General features: G+C 47.7%; 1 protein-coding gene across 3 annotated transcripts in view; it reads left to right on the forward strand.

Moving 5' to 3' along the window:
• Positions 1 to 19009, forward strand: part of adkb (adenosine kinase b) — a 123759-nt gene that overhangs the window by 2775 nt on the left and 101975 nt on the right. For all 3 annotated transcript variants that reach the window (XM_076016235.1, XM_076016233.1, XM_076016234.1), the window contains exons 2-4: positions 508 to 582; positions 677 to 730; positions 18271 to 18349. In XM_076016235.1, coding sequence (XP_075872350.1) covers positions 508 to 582; positions 677 to 730; positions 18271 to 18349 — 208 coding nt within the window. The remainder of the gene's footprint in view (positions 1 to 507; positions 583 to 676; positions 731 to 18270; positions 18350 to 19009) is intronic.

Genomic DNA, 19009 nt, shown 5'->3' on the forward strand with positions numbered 1-19009 from the left:
TAACTCTGGCTACCTGCCTGGCCCACTTTTGCAACAATACACCTGTATCAGTGATGGCAGGTATGCCTTGTGTTATTAGTTACAAGCTATGACACGTCCACATTATGTCTTTGCATAAATATATATTGGAATTTTGCACTATCTTTAAAAGACAAAATAATGTAAGATCTGGATTATGGACCCTTATTTTAATCATCTCATTCTGTGTATGGGTTTTGAATAGCTTGAATAAAAACTGATTGAAAGTGAGTTCATTTGTTCCACTTTGATGCATAATTGAACACTGTCGTTTTCCCAAAATGAAACAAAGTCACTTTGGAGGTGGTCGCACTTTCTGGTACCATGTGTTGCACAGATGTTGTTATTCATTGACAGCTTCCAAAACAATAGCAGGCAAATCAAAGCGACACTGACTGGATCCATCAGATCAGAGACGAGCGACTGATAGTTGTGCGGACTTGATGCGTGGGAGTCCGAGTGAAACAATCTGCTTCTGTCCCTGCACAGTGAAAACGGGCTCTTTGGGATGGGGAACCCCCTGCTGGACATCTCAGCTGTTGTGGACAAAGATTTCCTTGACAAGTGAGTCCAAAGAGCTCCTTTTGTTTTCAGGGATGCTTCACACGGCTGTCATGCCTCCCTGAAACACTTTGCCTCGCTTGTTCTCTCCGCTCAGGTTTGGACTGAAGCCCAACGACCAGATCCTGGCTGAGGACAAACACAAACCACTGTGAGTGCAAACTGCAGCCCCGTGTGACACCACGCGTTAAAGCAGCGTAACGTGCAGCGTTGAAATGACTTGCGGCCAAATAAGGGAACCCCGCCCCGCGGTCCACTCACAGCTTCCGACTTGACACTCAATCCCAAGCCCAGAATAGTCCAGTCATAATTCGCCCTCTGAACCCGTCACGACCCTTCCGATTGGGAATGCGGTAAATTTGTGGATGCTCTGGCACGTTATTAGCTGTCCAGCTCGTGTTTAAGGGCCTGCAGTTGTAGAAACCAAAAGAGTTGAGTAATAAAATTAGAAAATATTTTCGCCACTCCAGTCCGCCCTCCTTCACACGGCACGTGAAAGCAACAGGAACCTTCTAGGCTTTCCTCAAAAACAAGGATGGGTCCCTGAACACAGCACTGACAGTCTAACTAATAATGATAATAAAAGCAAACCCACGGTTTAATAGCAGCCTATGGTATACGCTGACCACTCTTCATGAAAGTGCAGAATCCTTTCAGAAGAGTGCAATTTAAAATAATTACATTCAAAAGTTAAAACTCATGCAGTGCAAGTTTTTCCTCAAACCTTTTTATAGTGGGAAATATGGTTATTTTGTTATTTCAACTATGAGTAACTCGACACTGCTTATCACAACCCCAATGTGCAGTATTTATGTAACCATACCAAGTCAAACCCTTTTCCAGCTCTTAATTAATTGCCTCTTTCCTGATTATTTTTGGCTTTTATCCCCTGTTATTTTTGTAATCTATGTCATGTAAATAAGCATAATGTATTTAGGAGTGAAGCCTTGTGCACCGTCTGCACCTTTGCCGTACAGGCACTTCGTCATGTGTTTTTTTTAGACTAACAGTATCTTTACTCTGACTCAGGGAAACGCACAAGAACTACTATGTAGCTGTTTTAACCTGTTTTTAACTTGTACAAATGGCAATAAATCTCTAATCTAATCTAATGTAATATAATCTAAATAACAAAAACAAGTGAGCAGGTTGTATAATTTAAAGTTCCTTGTGCGCACCAGCCTGAATTTGTTCCGATCAGATTTTCATGAAATGTGATGCCAAACATTTATCTACTGGAGATAACACTATTTTATGAGATATGAGATGCGAGGGATTTATGGCAGAAAGAATTTCACACTCAGGAGACAATCAGTAGGTCAGCATAGCATATTAATCATAAAGGACACCATATTAAATCCATGATCACATCTCTAGCTACAGCGTCCTTTGATTAAGAAATTCAATTTCTGTCCGTGCGGAGGAAACCTGTATTTAGCCCTTTGTTTACAGCCGCTCAGTTGGACCCCTCACATGTGTGGAAGGGGTCAAGATCAAAGAGGTCGGAACCAGCACCGCACCTGTTGGGGGGGTGCTAACCTGAGAGTGCCCTATCAGTGCCCTTGATGATATCACTCAGCTCATTTCCAGAGCTGTCTGTTTGTCGCTCACTCTGATAAAAGTTGAGATAGCGGAAGACATGAAAGATGGACATTTGTCAGAAGTGCACTGATAGGAAAGAGACAGATTATTGTTTTTGTAAAATACTGATAAAGGGAAGTTTCTTCATAACATGGGGAACTTTTGTAAGGTTACATTCTGAAAACGTAAAACGCCGTAGAGGATATTGATAAATTATATTTTTGTTCCACTCATTTCTAGCTTTTCTAGTGTTATTATTTCATCTCACTGCCCCTCATGATGTCAGTCATGCAGGCAGTGAGTTGTGGCTTCTCTGATTTCTGCATTTCTTTCATTTACTTGACTGCTTGACTGACCAGAACGCAGCGAGTGCCTTTTAAGGCCTGTGTGTCACCAGGGTGACTTTACTCCAACACCACTGCAGGAATTCATTACTCAACACGCTTATCAGCTCTATGGAGCACAACCATGTGGCTCTTATCAGCAGCAGGTCCACTGCCTTGGTGAAGGAGATGCTGGTTTAGAGTTGGAGACAATAAAAATAGTAATTTAGATTAAACAGAACTTGATAGTTGTGTTGTTAATTTTTTTGCTTTTTTTTAAACATTATTTTGAATCAAATTTGAAACTAATCTGATTATTGGGATGTCATCTCTTAAGATTTGAAGATTTGTCAAAAAATGTAAAAATTTGAGGATCATTTTGCAGATTTGTCCCTCAAAATTCTCATGGTGAATTCTCGTTTGATATCTGTGTGCTGCAGATCTGTGTTAAATGAAATTTGTGTTTGCGTAAAGCATCCAGCCGTTGACTCAATCTTGTTGGAGACTCGTTTCCTCTTTCATTTATTTTGTGAGCAGAGTTTCGGTTCTGTTAGCAGACTTTTATTAAGCTGTGTTTGAAATATTGCTCCCGTCATACAGTAAGGTTTTAATATCGTTAATCTCCACCTAAAAAGTTGCAGTACTCAGTACTAAATTCACCATCTGTCCTTTGACCTAATGGCTCAAAGAAATGTCAATTTCCACTGCCTGCGTCGGCGCACTGTCTGAAATTTCACAGCCAGTGCGATCGTGTTAAAGTCACACAGCACCACATCGACGCACCTTCTGCGTGGACACGCATCGCTACATTACGCCGCCGCCTGTGTCTTTACAATGGGCTACCTTGTCAGGTCTTGTTACTCAACAAAGGGACACATGTGACCTTGGGCGGCAGCGGCCACGGCGGCGGTAAAGCGGCATCATCAGCACTGTTGTTCTCCTGCAGCACAAAAGGCTGCCGTGTTATCTTTAGAGGCACAGACACCGTCGTTCCCTCTGCATTCTGTGCAAGGTCAGGGCAGGATTAACATGCCGCCATTGTGCCGTTGAGTCCCGGCACAATGCATTTCCATGCATGTCGCCCCCCACCACCTCCCACGTCCCCAACGCCACAGTAAATGTGGCGTCGTATGTGGGGTAATATCAAAGTAATAAATGGATAAAGTGTTAAGTAGGAAAAAAAAAGTCACGTTATAACATTTCAAAGTATGTGTTGAAATGCACAGAAATCAGTGCTTTGTGACATCACAAAGGACACGGAGGTGGACGACCACACTCCCAGCCAGTTGTTGGCTCCGCCCTCAGAGGCTGCCTCCTTTAAAACATGAGGAAGCGTTGAAGGAGGTGTTTTAGCAGGAGGCAAACAGAGGGCTAAATGTGCAGTATTTCTGCACACAGAGGTTTTTTTTTTCTTCCATTAATTGATTTCCAAGGTTGAGCCACTGGAGTCCAGCATGTAGAGTAGAGTAGAAGTCTGCAACCAGGCAAATGTCCTCGTACTGCAGCTGTAGTCGCTCATTTAGCCAAGTGTTGTGACAACACGTGACTGCAGCGTGATCTGCACTCACAAGGTCGCAACCCCGGGCTCCAAGAAGCACTTGATTGAAGCGCTGGCTGTAAAGACGGAGGTGGAGGGACACAGCCAGTCCGCTAACAGCATCGAGAACCTGCCGAGTGCGACTCGATTGTTTTTTTCTCACCGCGGTCGGAGCGAAGGCAGATCATTGCCGCGCCGCAAATTCAATTATCTCGTAGCAGCTGAGCTCATATAATCCTGTTGTGGCACGGAAACCATCAACATCCCTGTTAGCGCCGGCAGCGGACTTAAGATTGCTATTATTTCTATTTTGTTTGGTTTTTGTCCCCCCAAAAATGGGACCTTCCGTTTGATACTGCTTATTCAACATGGTGTCTGTGTTTGTCTCGTTTCATCAGAGATGTGAGCAGCAAGTAACAAGCTGACACAAAAATCTGCTGTCTGGGATCACACCACACTGTCATGGGCTGGTATTTATTTATTTATTAACTGTTATTTATTCACAGGATGTTATTTTAATGTTGTCCCCCCCCAATCCTTAAAGTTAAAGGGCCAGTGTGTAAGGTTCAGCACCCTCTAGTGGTGAGGAAGCATACTGAAATCAGTAGTAATGCGAATCCCTTTTCCCCACTGGAATGTCAGAGTAAAATCACCAAACCCCGAGCAGCGCCCCCTCCTGGCCTCTGTGGACACGTTTTGATGCAATGCTGCCAGACGGATCTTTGTCCGAACACTCACTTGTTATTATCCATGTAAAACGTTGTCATCAAAAAATGTTGCTGCTTTTATGCCGAAAATTAAATCAAATCTCCGCAATCATTCCATTTAACACCAGTAGGTTTATCTTTGAATGATACACACTGTGACCTTTAGTGTTGCATATTCTCAAAAATATTGGATCCGTCCGTCAGTCCGTCCGTTCAGAGTTATTTTACAGTAACTCCATAGTTGACAGTGTGGCGGTTCGGTGAGTTTTGCTGCGTTGAATGGCTTCACGCGACGAGTGTCTCCACTGTGGTTTTCTTCTCAGCGTCTCCGGCTCTGAGTGGGTTTAGGGTCTTTTTGATGTCGGGGGACGCGACAGGAAGTCGGCTAACCAGAGCGCTGCACTTGACTTCCTGTCGCGGCTGCTGAAGACGTGCACCACTGCACGTTTTGCGCGCGCGCGTATGTGCGTGGGCAGCGTGTTGTTCGGCTCTTGATCACTTTTTTCTTTCTTTTTTTTCTAAACAGAAACCGCTTCCATCATGTTGCTCGTGTTGACAAGCTGCACGATATCAGCAGTCACAGAAACGTCTGATCTTTACATCTTTATCCCAGATGATCTGTCAAAAATGATGTTCTTATAACTCACCGGCCTCTTTGTTGGGTTTGTTTTCTGACTGTCTGCCTTTGGCATGGAATAAAATAGAATTAGTAGTAGTTACAACGAAATTGTGGTTTTGAGCTACAGTATAATATTGCGCCCTATTTTTTTTTTCAAAAGAAAGATTTCAACGAAATATAAGTCATTGAGTCAGTTAAAACAGTATAATAAATATAAGACAATGCTTAATGCATTTGTTTCCTCGTCGCAGCGTCTTCATTTCTTGCTTGATCTACCTTTGATGTCCAGCAGGGGGCAGCAGCCGTCTACTGCTTTTCTTTCAAGGATCCTTCACGGTGAAACAAAATGTGAACACAGAGGGGAAGAAGAGGAGGGGGGGAAAAAAACCCCGGCCTCTTTCTGCAGGAGATTAACATGTAGGCAAATAGACATTTTCATTTGAGGATAAGCAGGCGTGAGCGACGAGGAGAATTTCATATTAGCCTCCAGACGGGAACTCCCCGGGGCTTGTTAGCCGTATCAAATGAGAGCTAATGATTATTAGTGTGTCGAATGGGTGAGTCATTGTTCCAGCGAGTGCATCGTCACCTCTTGAAGTGAGAAGAGGAAGGAGAAGCAGCAGCAGGAAGAAGAAACAATGGGGGAAAAAAACCCTGCACACATCATTTGGCTGCTGGATATTAGTCCCCGTTCAAACATTTGTTTTCCGCACTCCCCCTGTCCGATGGTAATTAGTTGTTTACTTTCTCATCACTGGATGATGGCGTGACTCTTTTCAGAGGTTGTTTGCTCACAGCAATTAAGTTCATCAGCGCTCGTCCTCCCTCCTCCCTCCTCCTCCCCCCGCCCCCACCCTCTCTTTCTCTCTGTGCTAAATGCAGATTAGCAGCGTCACAATCACATCCAGAATGAGAGTAAACTCCTCATTATGCCGTGTGACCCTCTGTCGCATGAATAATTCAGGGCTGCGGCTGCGGCGGCGTTACTGGCTGGCTGTTATTAGCATTCCGGATGGCGAGCGGGAGGGATGGAGGGATGAGGGGGGAGGAGGAGGAGGAGGAGGAGGGGAACGGGTGGTGGTGGTGGGAGGCTCATATCACTGTCAGGGCTGACTCAGGGGGATCAGCCCTGGATTGAGACACACACACACACACACACACACACACACACACACACACACCATCATCACACGACACAGGAGATCAGTGGAGGTGCCTCTCCGCACACACACACACACACACACACACTCCCACAGCCTGCGTACATCTTACACACCCCTGCTGCTGCAGCTGCTGTGCAGCTCAATCTGCTTACTGGGTGGAAAACAACAAAGGGTCCTTCTCTCTGAGTACATGCTAAACACTCTGACTCCTGGCTCTCTCTGTCTCTCTCTCTACGTGCGTATGTGCGTGCGCGTGATTGATTCTGCTGTGTAAACACACTTGACTCTCTATCCACCCGCCCCACCCACCCTCTATTTTTTTTCAGAGACGTTTTATTTTCTTAAAGGCCCCCGTGCAAAAGATTTAGGAGCCACTAGCGACAAGTGAGCGTGTTTCCATAAAGGTTTATTTGATAGTCTTATTTATTTGATTCGTATTTATGAAGATCTGCTTAGAAAAGTTTACATAAAAAGCCGTAACCAACATTCATTCATTCGTATCAGATGCATCTTAAATGTCAGTGTTGCCTCAGTCAAAGTGTCGCTAATGGGACAGATGCGTCAATTTTTTTTTTTTTTTTTTTTTTACTGCTAATGCTAATGTGCAAGCTAACACTTCCAGTCGTCTTATTGACATCACTCCAAGAGGATCTCGGCAAAGCCGACATAGTTTATTTTCTGTCTCTGCGTGCTAAAAAACCTTGATTCTTTCGACTGGAAGGAAAATTAGGGTGCCGTGGCGCTAAATGCTAGCGGGTGGCAGCTTCTGATGTTGTGACGCGTTGCACAGCCCTGGTTCATGTGTACTTTCTATATGGCCCCCCAACCTACGGCCTGGGGGCCATATACAGCCTGTTACGTTTTTTAATCCGGCCTGCCGAAATTTAATTGCTGCATATCATCCATTCTTTCAGTCATTTCAATAACGAGCTAAATACCGTGAGGCTTCCAAGACACTGATTTTCCTTGTAACTTTGCTTTTGTTCATTTTCAAATGACATTGAAGCACATGTTTTATACATATCCCATGATATATTTTGTCCTCCGGTGAGGTGGGTCATCAAAACACTCCATTCATCTGCTGCTGCTCCGGCCCCTCTGGCAAAATTTTTAGACCCATTGTGGCCCACCAGTCAAAAAGTTTGCCCAACCCTACTCTGGAGGCTTGAAAGTGCGGTGCAAGTATTGATTCATTTGTGTTGCTGCTGAGTGATGCCTTTTTTTCACGCACTGGGGCTTGAAATTGGCAGCTCTTGCATCTCGTGTTAATCATCAGAAAGCATTTAGCAACTACTTTTGTTTGCCAATATGGGTTGTGGGATTAGAATTTTCAGCTCAACACCGCTGTGCCCTCCCGCCTCCGCAAAAGACGCTGATGATAATGGATTTGTTGATCTATTATCATATTAAAATATCATACAATCACAAACCTTTTTGGTTTGCCATCCATCCATCCATCCATCCATCCATCCATCTTCTGGTTACTCAGGGCCCCGGGGCTCTGCTGGAGCCTCTCCCAGCTGTCACTGGGTGAAGGTGGGGTGACACCCTGGACAAGTGGCCTTGTTTTCCTCCAGTCACCATTCTTTCTCAACTAAAAACACTCTTTCTTCTCGCTGCCAGTAGGTAGTGGTAGATGTGCCACTCTGGGCCTTCACTCTCACTGTGTAACAGAGTGATATGTGAGCGCCGGAACCCCCCCCGCCCCCTAAGCGTCCTCCTGTTGTGTCAGGAGGAGAAACACAGCCCACCTCGAGTGTGTGCGTGTTGCCTGTTTGTGTGCGCTCGCATGCAAGCATGCGTGCAGAAGCTGCATGTTGCCTCGCCGTGATGGTGCCACTTGACTGGATGCGCTCACACGCTTGAGTGCACGCGCAGACACATCACAGCCTCCTGCCGGCTGCTGGCTGAGTGCTGTACTACACAACTGTTACTCACCTCCGCCTGCCCACCGGGGATGGAGTGGGTGAGGCGGGGGAGGGGCTGTCAGAGCATCCAGCCACTTCTCAGGTTGGAGGTCACAGACTGGGATCCATCAACACACACACACACAGGAGAGAGAGAGGGGGAGAGAGAAAGAGGGGGAGAGTGTGGAGATGAATGGCACTCAGCCGGTAATTGAGACATCAGAAACATGTTGAGCCGTCGAGCGCCGCGTTGCCACTCTTGATGTTTTATTGATATGCATGAATCCGGCCCATTTGGGGCGCTTGCATAAATCTGACATGCTCGCTCGAGCTGTACTCGAGCGTAAGGAATGCGGATCGGGGCTTTTTGAATTATAAAAAGGAGGCAACTTCTCAAACGGCAGACATAAAGGAGACCGCCGTTCTCCGCCCGCCAGCGGGGGGGCGCTGGTGTTTGATCTTGAGGTTTTTTTTTCTTTTTCTTTTTTTCCTTTTGGATGAAACGGGCGAACGTGGTGGTGACGCAAAAAAGGCCGATTGTTGTTCCCCTCCGTTCTGGAGCGCCGCGCGTTCGGCATCATGAGAAAAAAAGTGGCTGATGCAATCGTAATTAAGAGTCAGAAGGAGGAGGAGGAGGAAAAAAGAGGAGGAGCAGGGGGAGGAGAAGGCGTCCCCTCCGGTCCACAGCGGCTGCCAGCAGGTGGCGCCCGAATGAAGCCTCTGTAGTCAAGAGCGGAACAAACAAACATGATGCTCTCTGCACCCCCCCCCCCCTCCCCGTCACCATGTCTTCCCACCTTCCCCCTTTAAAAAGCCTTTTATAATTAAAACGTGGCCGTCTCTGGCGCTCTCTGCAACGTCTTCACTTCAGGAAAAAAAAAAACAACCACCCGGCGCTCGGGGTTTATTTTTAGTCGTCTTTGATTCCCGGCAGCCGCACGCAGGAATGACGGCGGAGACACGCAGGCTGCTGGCAGCCTGGGCAGGCGGCTTGCCGCTTATCTGCTGCCTGCACGGCTCCTCTGCACCCTGGAAACAGAGGGGGCGGAGCCAGAGCGAGGGGGCGGGGTCAGAGCGAGGGGGCGGAGTCAGAGCGGCGGTGTGTTTAAAGTTGACACTGGGCCATATTGTGCACATAGTAGGGGGCGCTGCCGCTGCTGCCGCTGCTGCCGCTACTGCTGCTGCTACTTCCACTGCTGCTGCCGCTGCTGCTGCTGCTGCTGCTGCTGCTGCTGCTGCCGCTGCTGCTGCTGGAGTTCTTCAGTCAGAGCGCTGAGCTCCGAGTCGCCCAGATCCTGGTATCAACCTCGGCGATAAGGGGGGGGACGTCTCAAAGGCTTTGTGCTCAGGCTTCAAATCTCAATCCCTGGGAGAGCACACACACACACACACACACACACACACACACACACACACACGCTCAGTGCATCTCTCCCCCTCAGCTTGTCCCTCTTTCATGTCCTAGCACACACACACACACAAACACACACACACACTCCTCCTTCCCAGCCGCCGCCACAAACAACGCCGCCCTCGGCAGCGCGAAGCCCAGAAAAACCTGCGACATTTTACAGGAAGTGACATCAAGCGGTCGTCCGTCAGCAGCTCTGCTGCCTCCCGAGTCCTTGAACGCAGCCCTAATTAAAAACAAACAGGCAGCCGTCCGACGCTTAATGCCAACACATGCGCCGCTGCCGCACCCCCCCCCCCCCCGACCCCCCACCTGCGATTATTATGATGAAGCTGATGCACATTTGTTGTTCCTGCGTTCTAATGCAATTACTCAGCCATGATGACCGCGTAATTGTGCAGCCGTTAATTGCGCATCCAGTCTATAAGGCTGAACAGCTCACAGGGGCGCGCGCGCGCGCGCACGTGTGTGTGTGTGTGTGTGTGTGTGTGTGTGTGTGTGTGTGTGTGTGTGTGTGTGTGTGTGTGTGTTTCCTTCTTGTTGTTGCGCCATCCAAGGCAGGTTTCAGTTTTGCTCTGCTGAAGCTGGGCTGCTGATACTTGCCCTTTGAAATGAAAAATCCTCCCTCCGTTCCCGAGATGTTTGCCGGCCGTTTGTGCCTCGACGTGACTCCTTCCTGCCCTCACGCACCGCCGACAAGGACGTCGCATTTGTTCGGTCTTCCTCGCCAAAAACAGACGTTGAATAGAAAGCATCTCTCTCTCTCTCTCTCTCTCTCTGAAGGGTAGTGTGTGTGTGTGTGTGTGTGTGTGTGCGTGTGTGTTGTGCAGAAGATAATTATTGATCGGAAATAAGAAAAGATAAGACTCAACCTTGAGCGTTCGGAACAGAATAATTAATGGGGCTGTCTGGCGTCGGGTCCGGCCCTCACGCTGAGACCGGCGTATCGATTGTGGCGAGATAAACTGTGTAACCCGCATTGTGAGCGGCTTTGACAAACAATTTAATTGGAGGGTTGAGGGGGAGAGATGGAGGGGGGGGGGGAAGAAGAAAAGAAGAAGAAACCACCACCGACAATATTCCTCAGCTCACTTTCATCACGTCCCTGAGCTGTTTTCTCTTCCCTGCCTGACCTATGGAAGCAATTATTGTGCATCAGGCCTTGTACTGCCTGCAGACTACCAAGGAAGTCTGGTGAAGGGTGGAGTGGGGGGTGGGGGGGGGGAGTGGGGAGTGGGGAGTGGAGTGTGTGTGTGTGTGTATGTGGGGGGGGGAGGCTAGGAGGGGATCTAATCAATGTTGGGACCCGTTTCCACTCCGGATGTCGCCGTGTTGAAACTGGGATTAGCGAAGCCTTTTAGCCGCGTTTCCTCTCCTTTCCTCTGCTGCCGGTGTGTGTGTGTGTGTGTGTGTGTGTGTGTGTGTGTGTGTGTGTGTGTGTGTGTGTGTGTGTGTGTGTGTGTGTGTGTGTGTGTGTGTGTGTGTGTGGCGGGGTTGTTGGGGAGGGGGGGAGGATGCAAGATGGATCTGCCTGTTTAAATGTACCTGGCCGCCACGGCTGGAGCAGAGATAATTTACTGCTCCTCGCACGGCCCCTTCCCCATCCTAATTCCCCCTTGGAGGAGGGCGAAGAAGAGGAAGTAGGAGGTGGAGGAGGAGGAGGAGGAGGAGGAGGAGGAGGAGAAGAAGAAGAAGAAGAAGAAGAAGAAATATTTTTACAATTACATTTACACAGGGTACATTTGCACAGTAACAAACAAACACATTCTAAAAGTGACTTCAATAATTACAGATTTACCTAAAATCTAACAAATAAAAATAATGGAACAAATAAATAGATAAATCAGCAAGAAGAAAATTAGATTTTTACTACCACAAAAGAATCCTCACTCTGATAAGCGACGGAGGTGGTTTGATGGTATTTTCGCCTGTCCACAGCTGTTTAAACGCCAATCGAGGCTGTTACAGCAGGACGGAGGACAGCGGGTGTGGCGCTGATCGTTAGCCGGGGTTTGACCCTGGTTGTAGGTGCCAGCTAATGTTATTTGTAGCCTTTGTGGTGTTTCTTAGGATGCATGCTTTTATGAATTTATAATTAGTCACATACGGGGATCTGCGTCACGTGGTGTAGGTGGTACGTCAGCAGTCGTAATATCAGCTGTTCTTCACCTGGCGGGTTTTTTGAATTGTTTGTGTTTGAGCTGCATTAAATATACAAAAGCAATATGTTTTTGGGGCCATGATGCATCAACAACCAGTGTGTCTGGCAGGTGAAAGTTTGTCCCTTGCTTAGCCTCTCTGCGGCTGTAGTTTTAGATGCTTTTGGATAATCACTCAACTCAGGTGGCGCTCGGCGTGGCCAGAGTTAGCGACCGTTAGCAACCGCGAGCCACGGCTAGGAACCGTTAGCGACGGCTGTCTCCCCGGGGAGCACCAAATCCAATCCATCCCGTCCGTCCATTAGCTCAGACTCCTGCGAAGTCACTCCACTGGAGGACTCCAGTGTTCGCTCATGTGGTCTTAGCGAGGTCGACTAACATCAAAGGCTGATGAACGCTCGACCCGGCCTCCGCTGGAGAGACTTAGAGTAGCAAATCTTGAATTATTGCCTCGTGTAAATAATCCACTTGGCCCGGGTGGGTTTTTTGTGCTGTTTTTTTTTTTTTTTTTCTCTCCTGGGAGGCGGGAACTCGTGAGTCACTGGAGGGAAGAGAACACTCGTCGTGCTGTGGAAGCTCTCATGTTTCCCTTGATGGGGGGGAAACAACAGCGGGGGGGCGCCGAGTCCTGGGAATGTAAACAACACGGCGCTCCTCACTCACTGTGTGTGTGTGTGTGTGTGTGTGTGTGTGTGTGTGTGTGTGCGTGTGTGTGTGTGTGTCGCGCTCAAGGAAGCAGTTGAAAAAGTGAAATTTCACCACATTGGCCACGCATGCCGGCCGAGGATCCGGTGACTCTTGTTTAATCCACGAGACCGTTGGGAGGTGGGGGAGGGGAGGGGTTTCACACTGAGGGGGGGGATAAGAGTCGCCTCTGATTGGACGCCTCCTGCGTACGCGGTGTCGAATGTATGAAAACAACAGGTGACAAACACGTCTCCACTCTGCTGGCGTCTGCTCTCGTCGTCCAAGTGTCTGGACGCAAAGACAGCAGCACCATTCAGCTTCCACTCCCCCTCGTTATTATTGTCATCATTATGACTCTGTTAAGTCACATTAGGAGGATAATGGGATTGGGGGGATGGGAGGAGGGAGGGAAAAAAAAAAAACTACACAGCTACACCAGTCTGGCAGGAAGTGGTAGTTGGCCCGAAAAGTTGTTTATGACTCACTGGTGTTTGGTTTTCTCATCCGAGTGACTGTTGTTGAGTTTCACAGAAGGGAAGAATCACCATGTCAGGGAATTTTATGGGACTCTTTATTGAGTCAGCCTGCGTCTTTTCTTTTTTTTTTATCTAGAACATCCTCCACAGCCTCACTGACGGGTCTGTCGCTGGATATTTTGGCTGAAAACACACGTCAAGGCTGCAGATCTAAGATCAAATGTATTTATATAGTAATGTACATATAGTGTGGAGGCTGGCTGCGTGTTTCTGCAGTTATTTTCTGAGGTGGGAGTCCTCGGCCAAGCGGAGTCGTTCCTCTGGCTCGAATTCTTCGGTCAACATTCAGCTGCGACTAACGAACCGCTGAAAATGTTCAATTCATCCCTTCCACCCGGACGTGTGCGCTTATTTTCCCATCCATCCATCCATTTTCCATACCCGCTTCTTCCCGAGCGCAGGGTCCCGGGGGTCTGCTGGAGCCTCTCCCAGCTGTCTTAGGGCGAAGGCAGGGTGACACCCTGGACAGGTCGCCACTTCATTGCAGGGCCACATAGAGACAAACAACCTTTCACACTCACACACACGCCTACGAATTTAAGAGTTTCCAATTCACCTCTGATGCATGTTTTTGGACTGCGGGAGGAAGCTGGAGAACCTGGAGAGAACCCACGCAGACACAGGGAGAACATGCAAACTCCACACAGAAAAGTCCCAGGCCCGGAATTGAACCCACGACCTTCTTGCGCACCGTGTAAGACGGTAGACTGTCGCTCACTCCAATGACCGAAAGGTTGGCGGTTCAAATCCCGCACCATCCCAGTCTGCTGTTGTGTCCTTGGGCAAGGCACTTCGCCCTAAATTGCTCCCAATTGGGCTGGCAGCGCCTTGCGTGGAAGCAGCCACCCATTGGTGTATGAATGGGTGTGTGTGAATGGGTGAATGAGAAAGATAGATAGAACTTTTTTGTTTTTTTTAGTAAAAGAAAACAGAAATTTGTCTTCGACACAGCTTAAAGAGAAAACCACTCAAGCACATTCACACAGATAAAAATAATCAAGAGTGTAGATTATTTTTTGCTATTCAGAACAGTTATTGCAGAGGGGATGAATGTTTTGGTAAATGTAATTCAATTTATTTCGTACTTTTTTTTTTTAAAGAAGTGCTCTCGTACCCACTGGAAATATAACATTCCCTTCAGCCTCATAATCCTCCCTAATTTGACGTTGGCTAAACCATCGGCGCTCCTGTTGAAGGGAATGGGAGGAAGGCTAATTGAAACGCTGTGGTGTCGGGGCTCTCGGTAGACCAGGCCGACTCTCCGAGCGTCAGCCTCGGATTGGCTTCCACTGGCGAGGACGCTCGGCTCAGAACTCTTTCTATTTCCCTGCTCCATCCTCCCCGTCAGCCGCACAGATTAGTCTGCAGTGGATGGAGGGGTTGGGCGGCGGGAGGGGGGGGGGGCTGTCTTCCTAAATGGCTGCGGGGGCCGTTTACGGTGTCACCACTATGGGATCACATGATGTTTGCTGGGTGTAAAGGTCTCCAGGCAGCTGCTCCTTTTTTTTTTTTTTTTTTTGTCGGTGGGATTTTCAAGGCATCCGAGAGGCAGCGTGGGGCCCCCAGCGGCCGGCTGTCTGCGCTGAGAGGTGGAGCAAAATACTTTGAGGAAGGGGGAAGAAGGGGGAAGAAGATGGAAGGAAGGAGGGGGAGAGAAGAAAATGCTGAAATCCTGGGAAGCCGTTTGTGTGTTTGAAATGGGTTCAGCAGTCGAGTCCCTCGGCCGCCTCCCGTTATAAACAGCCTCACTGCTCAAATTCTCCCTTTGTCACGGAGTCATAACAGGTGTCCCCTCACCCCTCCCCACCCACCACCCCCTCCTCGACTTAGCATATTTTCCACTTGCAGCAGGGAAAGTTTTATTTTTTTTTCTTTATGGGGAACATTCTGCCCTGGGTGACACCGCTTCCCTCCAGACGTGATATGCAGACTTTTCTTTGAAGCGGTGAAGGTTACTTTCACACTCGCTCAAAAATTTAGCCACGCCTGGTTAAAGTGACGCCCTCATGCTCAGGTGTCCGGCCGCCACCTCTGGCTCACATATGTTGCTGGAGCAACAAAAAAAAAAAAAAAAAAAAAAAAAAGAAATTGGGAAAAAAAAAATAGTGTCTGCGGCAACCCGACGCAATCCGCAGGCAGGATTTCTGCCTTCGACAAGTTTCTATTTGCTCTGCCCGACAAAAAAAAGAGAAAGAAATTGCAACCTTTGACCTGTGCTTTTGCCTTTAGAAATAACAAAAAAAAAAAATTGGCACTCTGTTACAGGACCATTTACATCAGCAGCTTACTTTCTGGATTTCACTCAGGCATTCAGTAGACAGCCCTTTTATGCAGTTATTTTAAGGTGGAATTCCACCTTCGACCCTCCGCAGTGGAAGGATGCTCCTCCATCCACCGTGTCATTGGATATTCCCCCCCCCCCTCTGATGTAAATAATTTTATGAAATATGCACTCTTCAATTTACAGTCAGGAAGGAAAAGGGGAGGGGGAGAAAGAAGGAAAAGCCGAGGACCCCCTAACGCGGCGCATCATTTCTACTGCGGTCGGGTCACTTTCCTCCCCAGGAGCCTGTTTGTGGTGAATACACAACATGATTCATGTTTCCTGCTCCGCTGGTAAACACTCAGACATCCCCGACTCTGCTGTGTGTGTGTGGGCCAGCTTTGCGCGGAGCTCCACCTCCCTCCCCCCAGGCGGAGGAGGAGATGGAGGGTCCTGGGATCTTCCCGTATTTAGTGTCAAGTCTGTTCCGCCCTCACCTTGCAACTTTCCTACGTCGTGCATCAAACCTTTAAACGTCCACTGTGTAAATTTGGCCTAATTTATGATTTTTATATTGGTAAAACCTTAACATACAGCCCATAAATCCACAAATAAAAGTGTATACCTACAGCACAGTAATTTGGTTTTCCTCGCCATAGAACGGTTCATAGATCAAGGGTGTTGCTCCCAGTTAGCTGCCATTTTGCACCGCCATATTTCTAAGGAAGCCCGGTATGGACAATCCAGGTCGCCTTATCGCTATCAGGTGACCTGGATCGTTTCGTATTTAGGGTGAACGCTCGCATCCTCAAATAAACCAATGAAAAAGAAGGTGGACAAGGTATCCAGGTTTGTGTGTGCAGGCCACCGTAGTTCACTGGCAAGTTAGGGAGAGGGAAGGTATGGAGTCCCAAAGGGGACATAAATCGAGATCAGAGAGAAAAACCACTTGATGTCATTGTTACTTCTTAAAAATCTCCAAATATTACACACAACCTCTTGCACCATCACACATTACATTAAAAAACAGCACATAATAACTGGCCGCGTCAGTTCTAGCGCCTCCTTCAGGGCTTTTGGGAAGTAGTTGCTGTCAACGCCAGCACCTTTGATTTTTAGCTCTAAAGTGATGTTCTGTGAGCTGCGAGGCTACAAGCTGAGCCGAGCCAACCGAGCCTCAGCAGATCAGCGCCACCTTACGGCTGTGGGATGAATCGAGCCTCTGCAAGTTGCAACATGCAAAAGTCAAATCAATTTTACACTTCACAATGTTGTTCTACAACGTACTGAATGTGAGTGCACCAACAGCAGCAAGTCATGAGTTTGGTTTTTGCTCAAGCTAAACCAAAAATGCAGGCTGCTATTTTTCTCTCTCTCTCTCTCTCTCTCTTGATGGCGTTAATTGATTCTGGCTCTCATTGTTACGTTTATTATATGCACGTCACTAATTATGCAAAAACGAGTTATTATGAGTGGTAATGACACAGCCGAGCTCAATTCCACAGTCAGATCAAATGCGCTGTTTCAAAGCATCGGCATTCATATTCCTAATTCTGATGTTGACACACGTATCGCGTCATTATCAGTATCGGCTCATAAAGTCTTCAGTGGAATCGGCCCTTTATGAGCTCTTTGTGCGCTGTGAATGATAATTGCGCTTTAATTACGCACAGACGGATTTGTTTTCTGCTGCGTCGACATGTTTAATCTGCCGCCGGCCGCCGCCACCTACACGTTGTAAGGCGTGTTTGCTGCGTGTTTTAGTGGTGAGCCGGTGTTTTATGGACGCCGCGGTCGGGACTCGCACTCGCAGCAGAAGTCAATCTATTTATGTCGCGCCGTGGCTGCAATGACCTCAGAATGTCAAGATCCAGGGGGTCAGCGGTGTTTTCCCGCAGTCAGCGACGTCTCCCTCCACCGAGGGGAAAAAAAGAAACTAGGTCTGCATGGAGGTTGTGACAAAAAGTCCCTTGGCTTAAGGTTGACTGTGGACTTTTAGCGTTAGAGGAGATGACTGGCAGATAATCACGCAGTCGGAGCAGCAGCGCCACCTTTCACCACTGGGCGTGAAGGAAACTCCTGCGTTAAACCGCATTGAGACCAAAGCTCCGAATAAAACTGCTTGATCGAGTGATACTGACATTTTTATTTATTTATTTATTTATTAATTTTTCATTTCTTGAAGAAGATCCGTGCAACTGCATCGTTTGCCCTCAGCTGATTGGTTGGTCTTGCTTCTCAGAGTCGTGATTGGTCCCGATAATCTCGAAGGAAGCGTTTCTACGAAAACACAACCGCACGTAAGCAATTACAATAAAACATTGTAAACAGAAACGAGGGGAAAAAAAAGGAAATTATTTTCACATGTATGCTCGTTCTCGTGCTGAACTGCCAGCTCGGCAATTTGTATATAACTGTGTGCAATTTAGAAGGTCAATGGTTCGATTCCCAGTCGCTCAGACTTTCTGTGTGCAGTTAGAAGTTTTGCTTTTTGTGGTTTTGTTTGTTTTCTCAGCCGTGCAGTCGATTCAAGGTTCACCTGCTTTGGGTCCAACCTCTCCATAACAATACAATGCTGAGATAGAGAGACAACAACACTCCCACATCCTCTGCTCTGCATTGCTTTTCTGACAAAAACCTGGAATCCAACCTGTTGTGCGTCTGTGTTTTTTTTTTGTGTGTGTGTGTGTGTGTGTGTGTGTGTGTGTGTGTGTGTGTGTTTTGTTTTCATTTAAGAAGCACGTTGACCTCCAGTTTTTTTGTCTCACCTCCTGCTCTTTTCTTCTTCCCCTCCGTAGGTTTGAAGAAATCGTCAAGAGGAACAAGGTGGAGTACCACGCCGGTGGCTCCACCCAGAACTCTGTGAAAATTGCCCAGGTGAGTCAGCCACCCGCCATCCCGAAAGTGATTTTATTTTTTTTTTCATTTGTGCACGTCGATGCTTCTTAATATTTGGATTGTTGCCCCACTGGCCCGGATCCCTCAGACACAACAAACTTCAATTAGAGGGAACATTACAAGTCGATGTAATTAGCGTGTCGCAACTGGTTCCGTCACACAAAGGCTGATCTTCGCCGCCGCTGATTGTTAGAATCGTGGACTTTGACGGCGGTTGGAAAACAACCGGCGGCGTTGCTGTCTGTGAACGCGACGTGATAAAGCTCTGGTCGCCGTGCACAAAGACAAATCGTGCTGCAGAAAAACAACGACAACAGAAAGAAACTGCTCCTCGACGAGCAGCTGCTGATGTTTGCCAACGTCTCTTTTTCCTGCCTGTTTGTTTCTGTTTCCAGACTATTTTTTTTTCCTAGCACAGGGTGTGCAGTGTTTGTATTGTGCACTTGCTTGTGTGCTGCTGTGCGGCGTCTGTGTTGAGCCGAGGGGAGGAAGGGAAGAAGGAGAAAGAAGAAAAAAAAGATTTTTTAAATAAAGCAGGCAGGCCCTGAGGCGAGCGCCATCTTGGTGCTGCTCAGATTGTAAGCATCCATTAAAGAGACACTCGGAGCCGACACCTCCGCGCAAACACTCCTTAATTAT

The sequence above is a fragment of the Nelusetta ayraudi genome, unplaced genomic scaffold (genome assembly GCF_046127955.1).
Source record: "Nelusetta ayraudi isolate G7.1 ecotype Tasmania unplaced genomic scaffold, CSIRO-AGI_Nayr_v1 ptg000220l, whole genome shotgun sequence".
NCBI classification, from domain to species: Eukaryota; Metazoa; Chordata; class Actinopteri; order Tetraodontiformes; family Monacanthidae; genus Nelusetta; species Nelusetta ayraudi.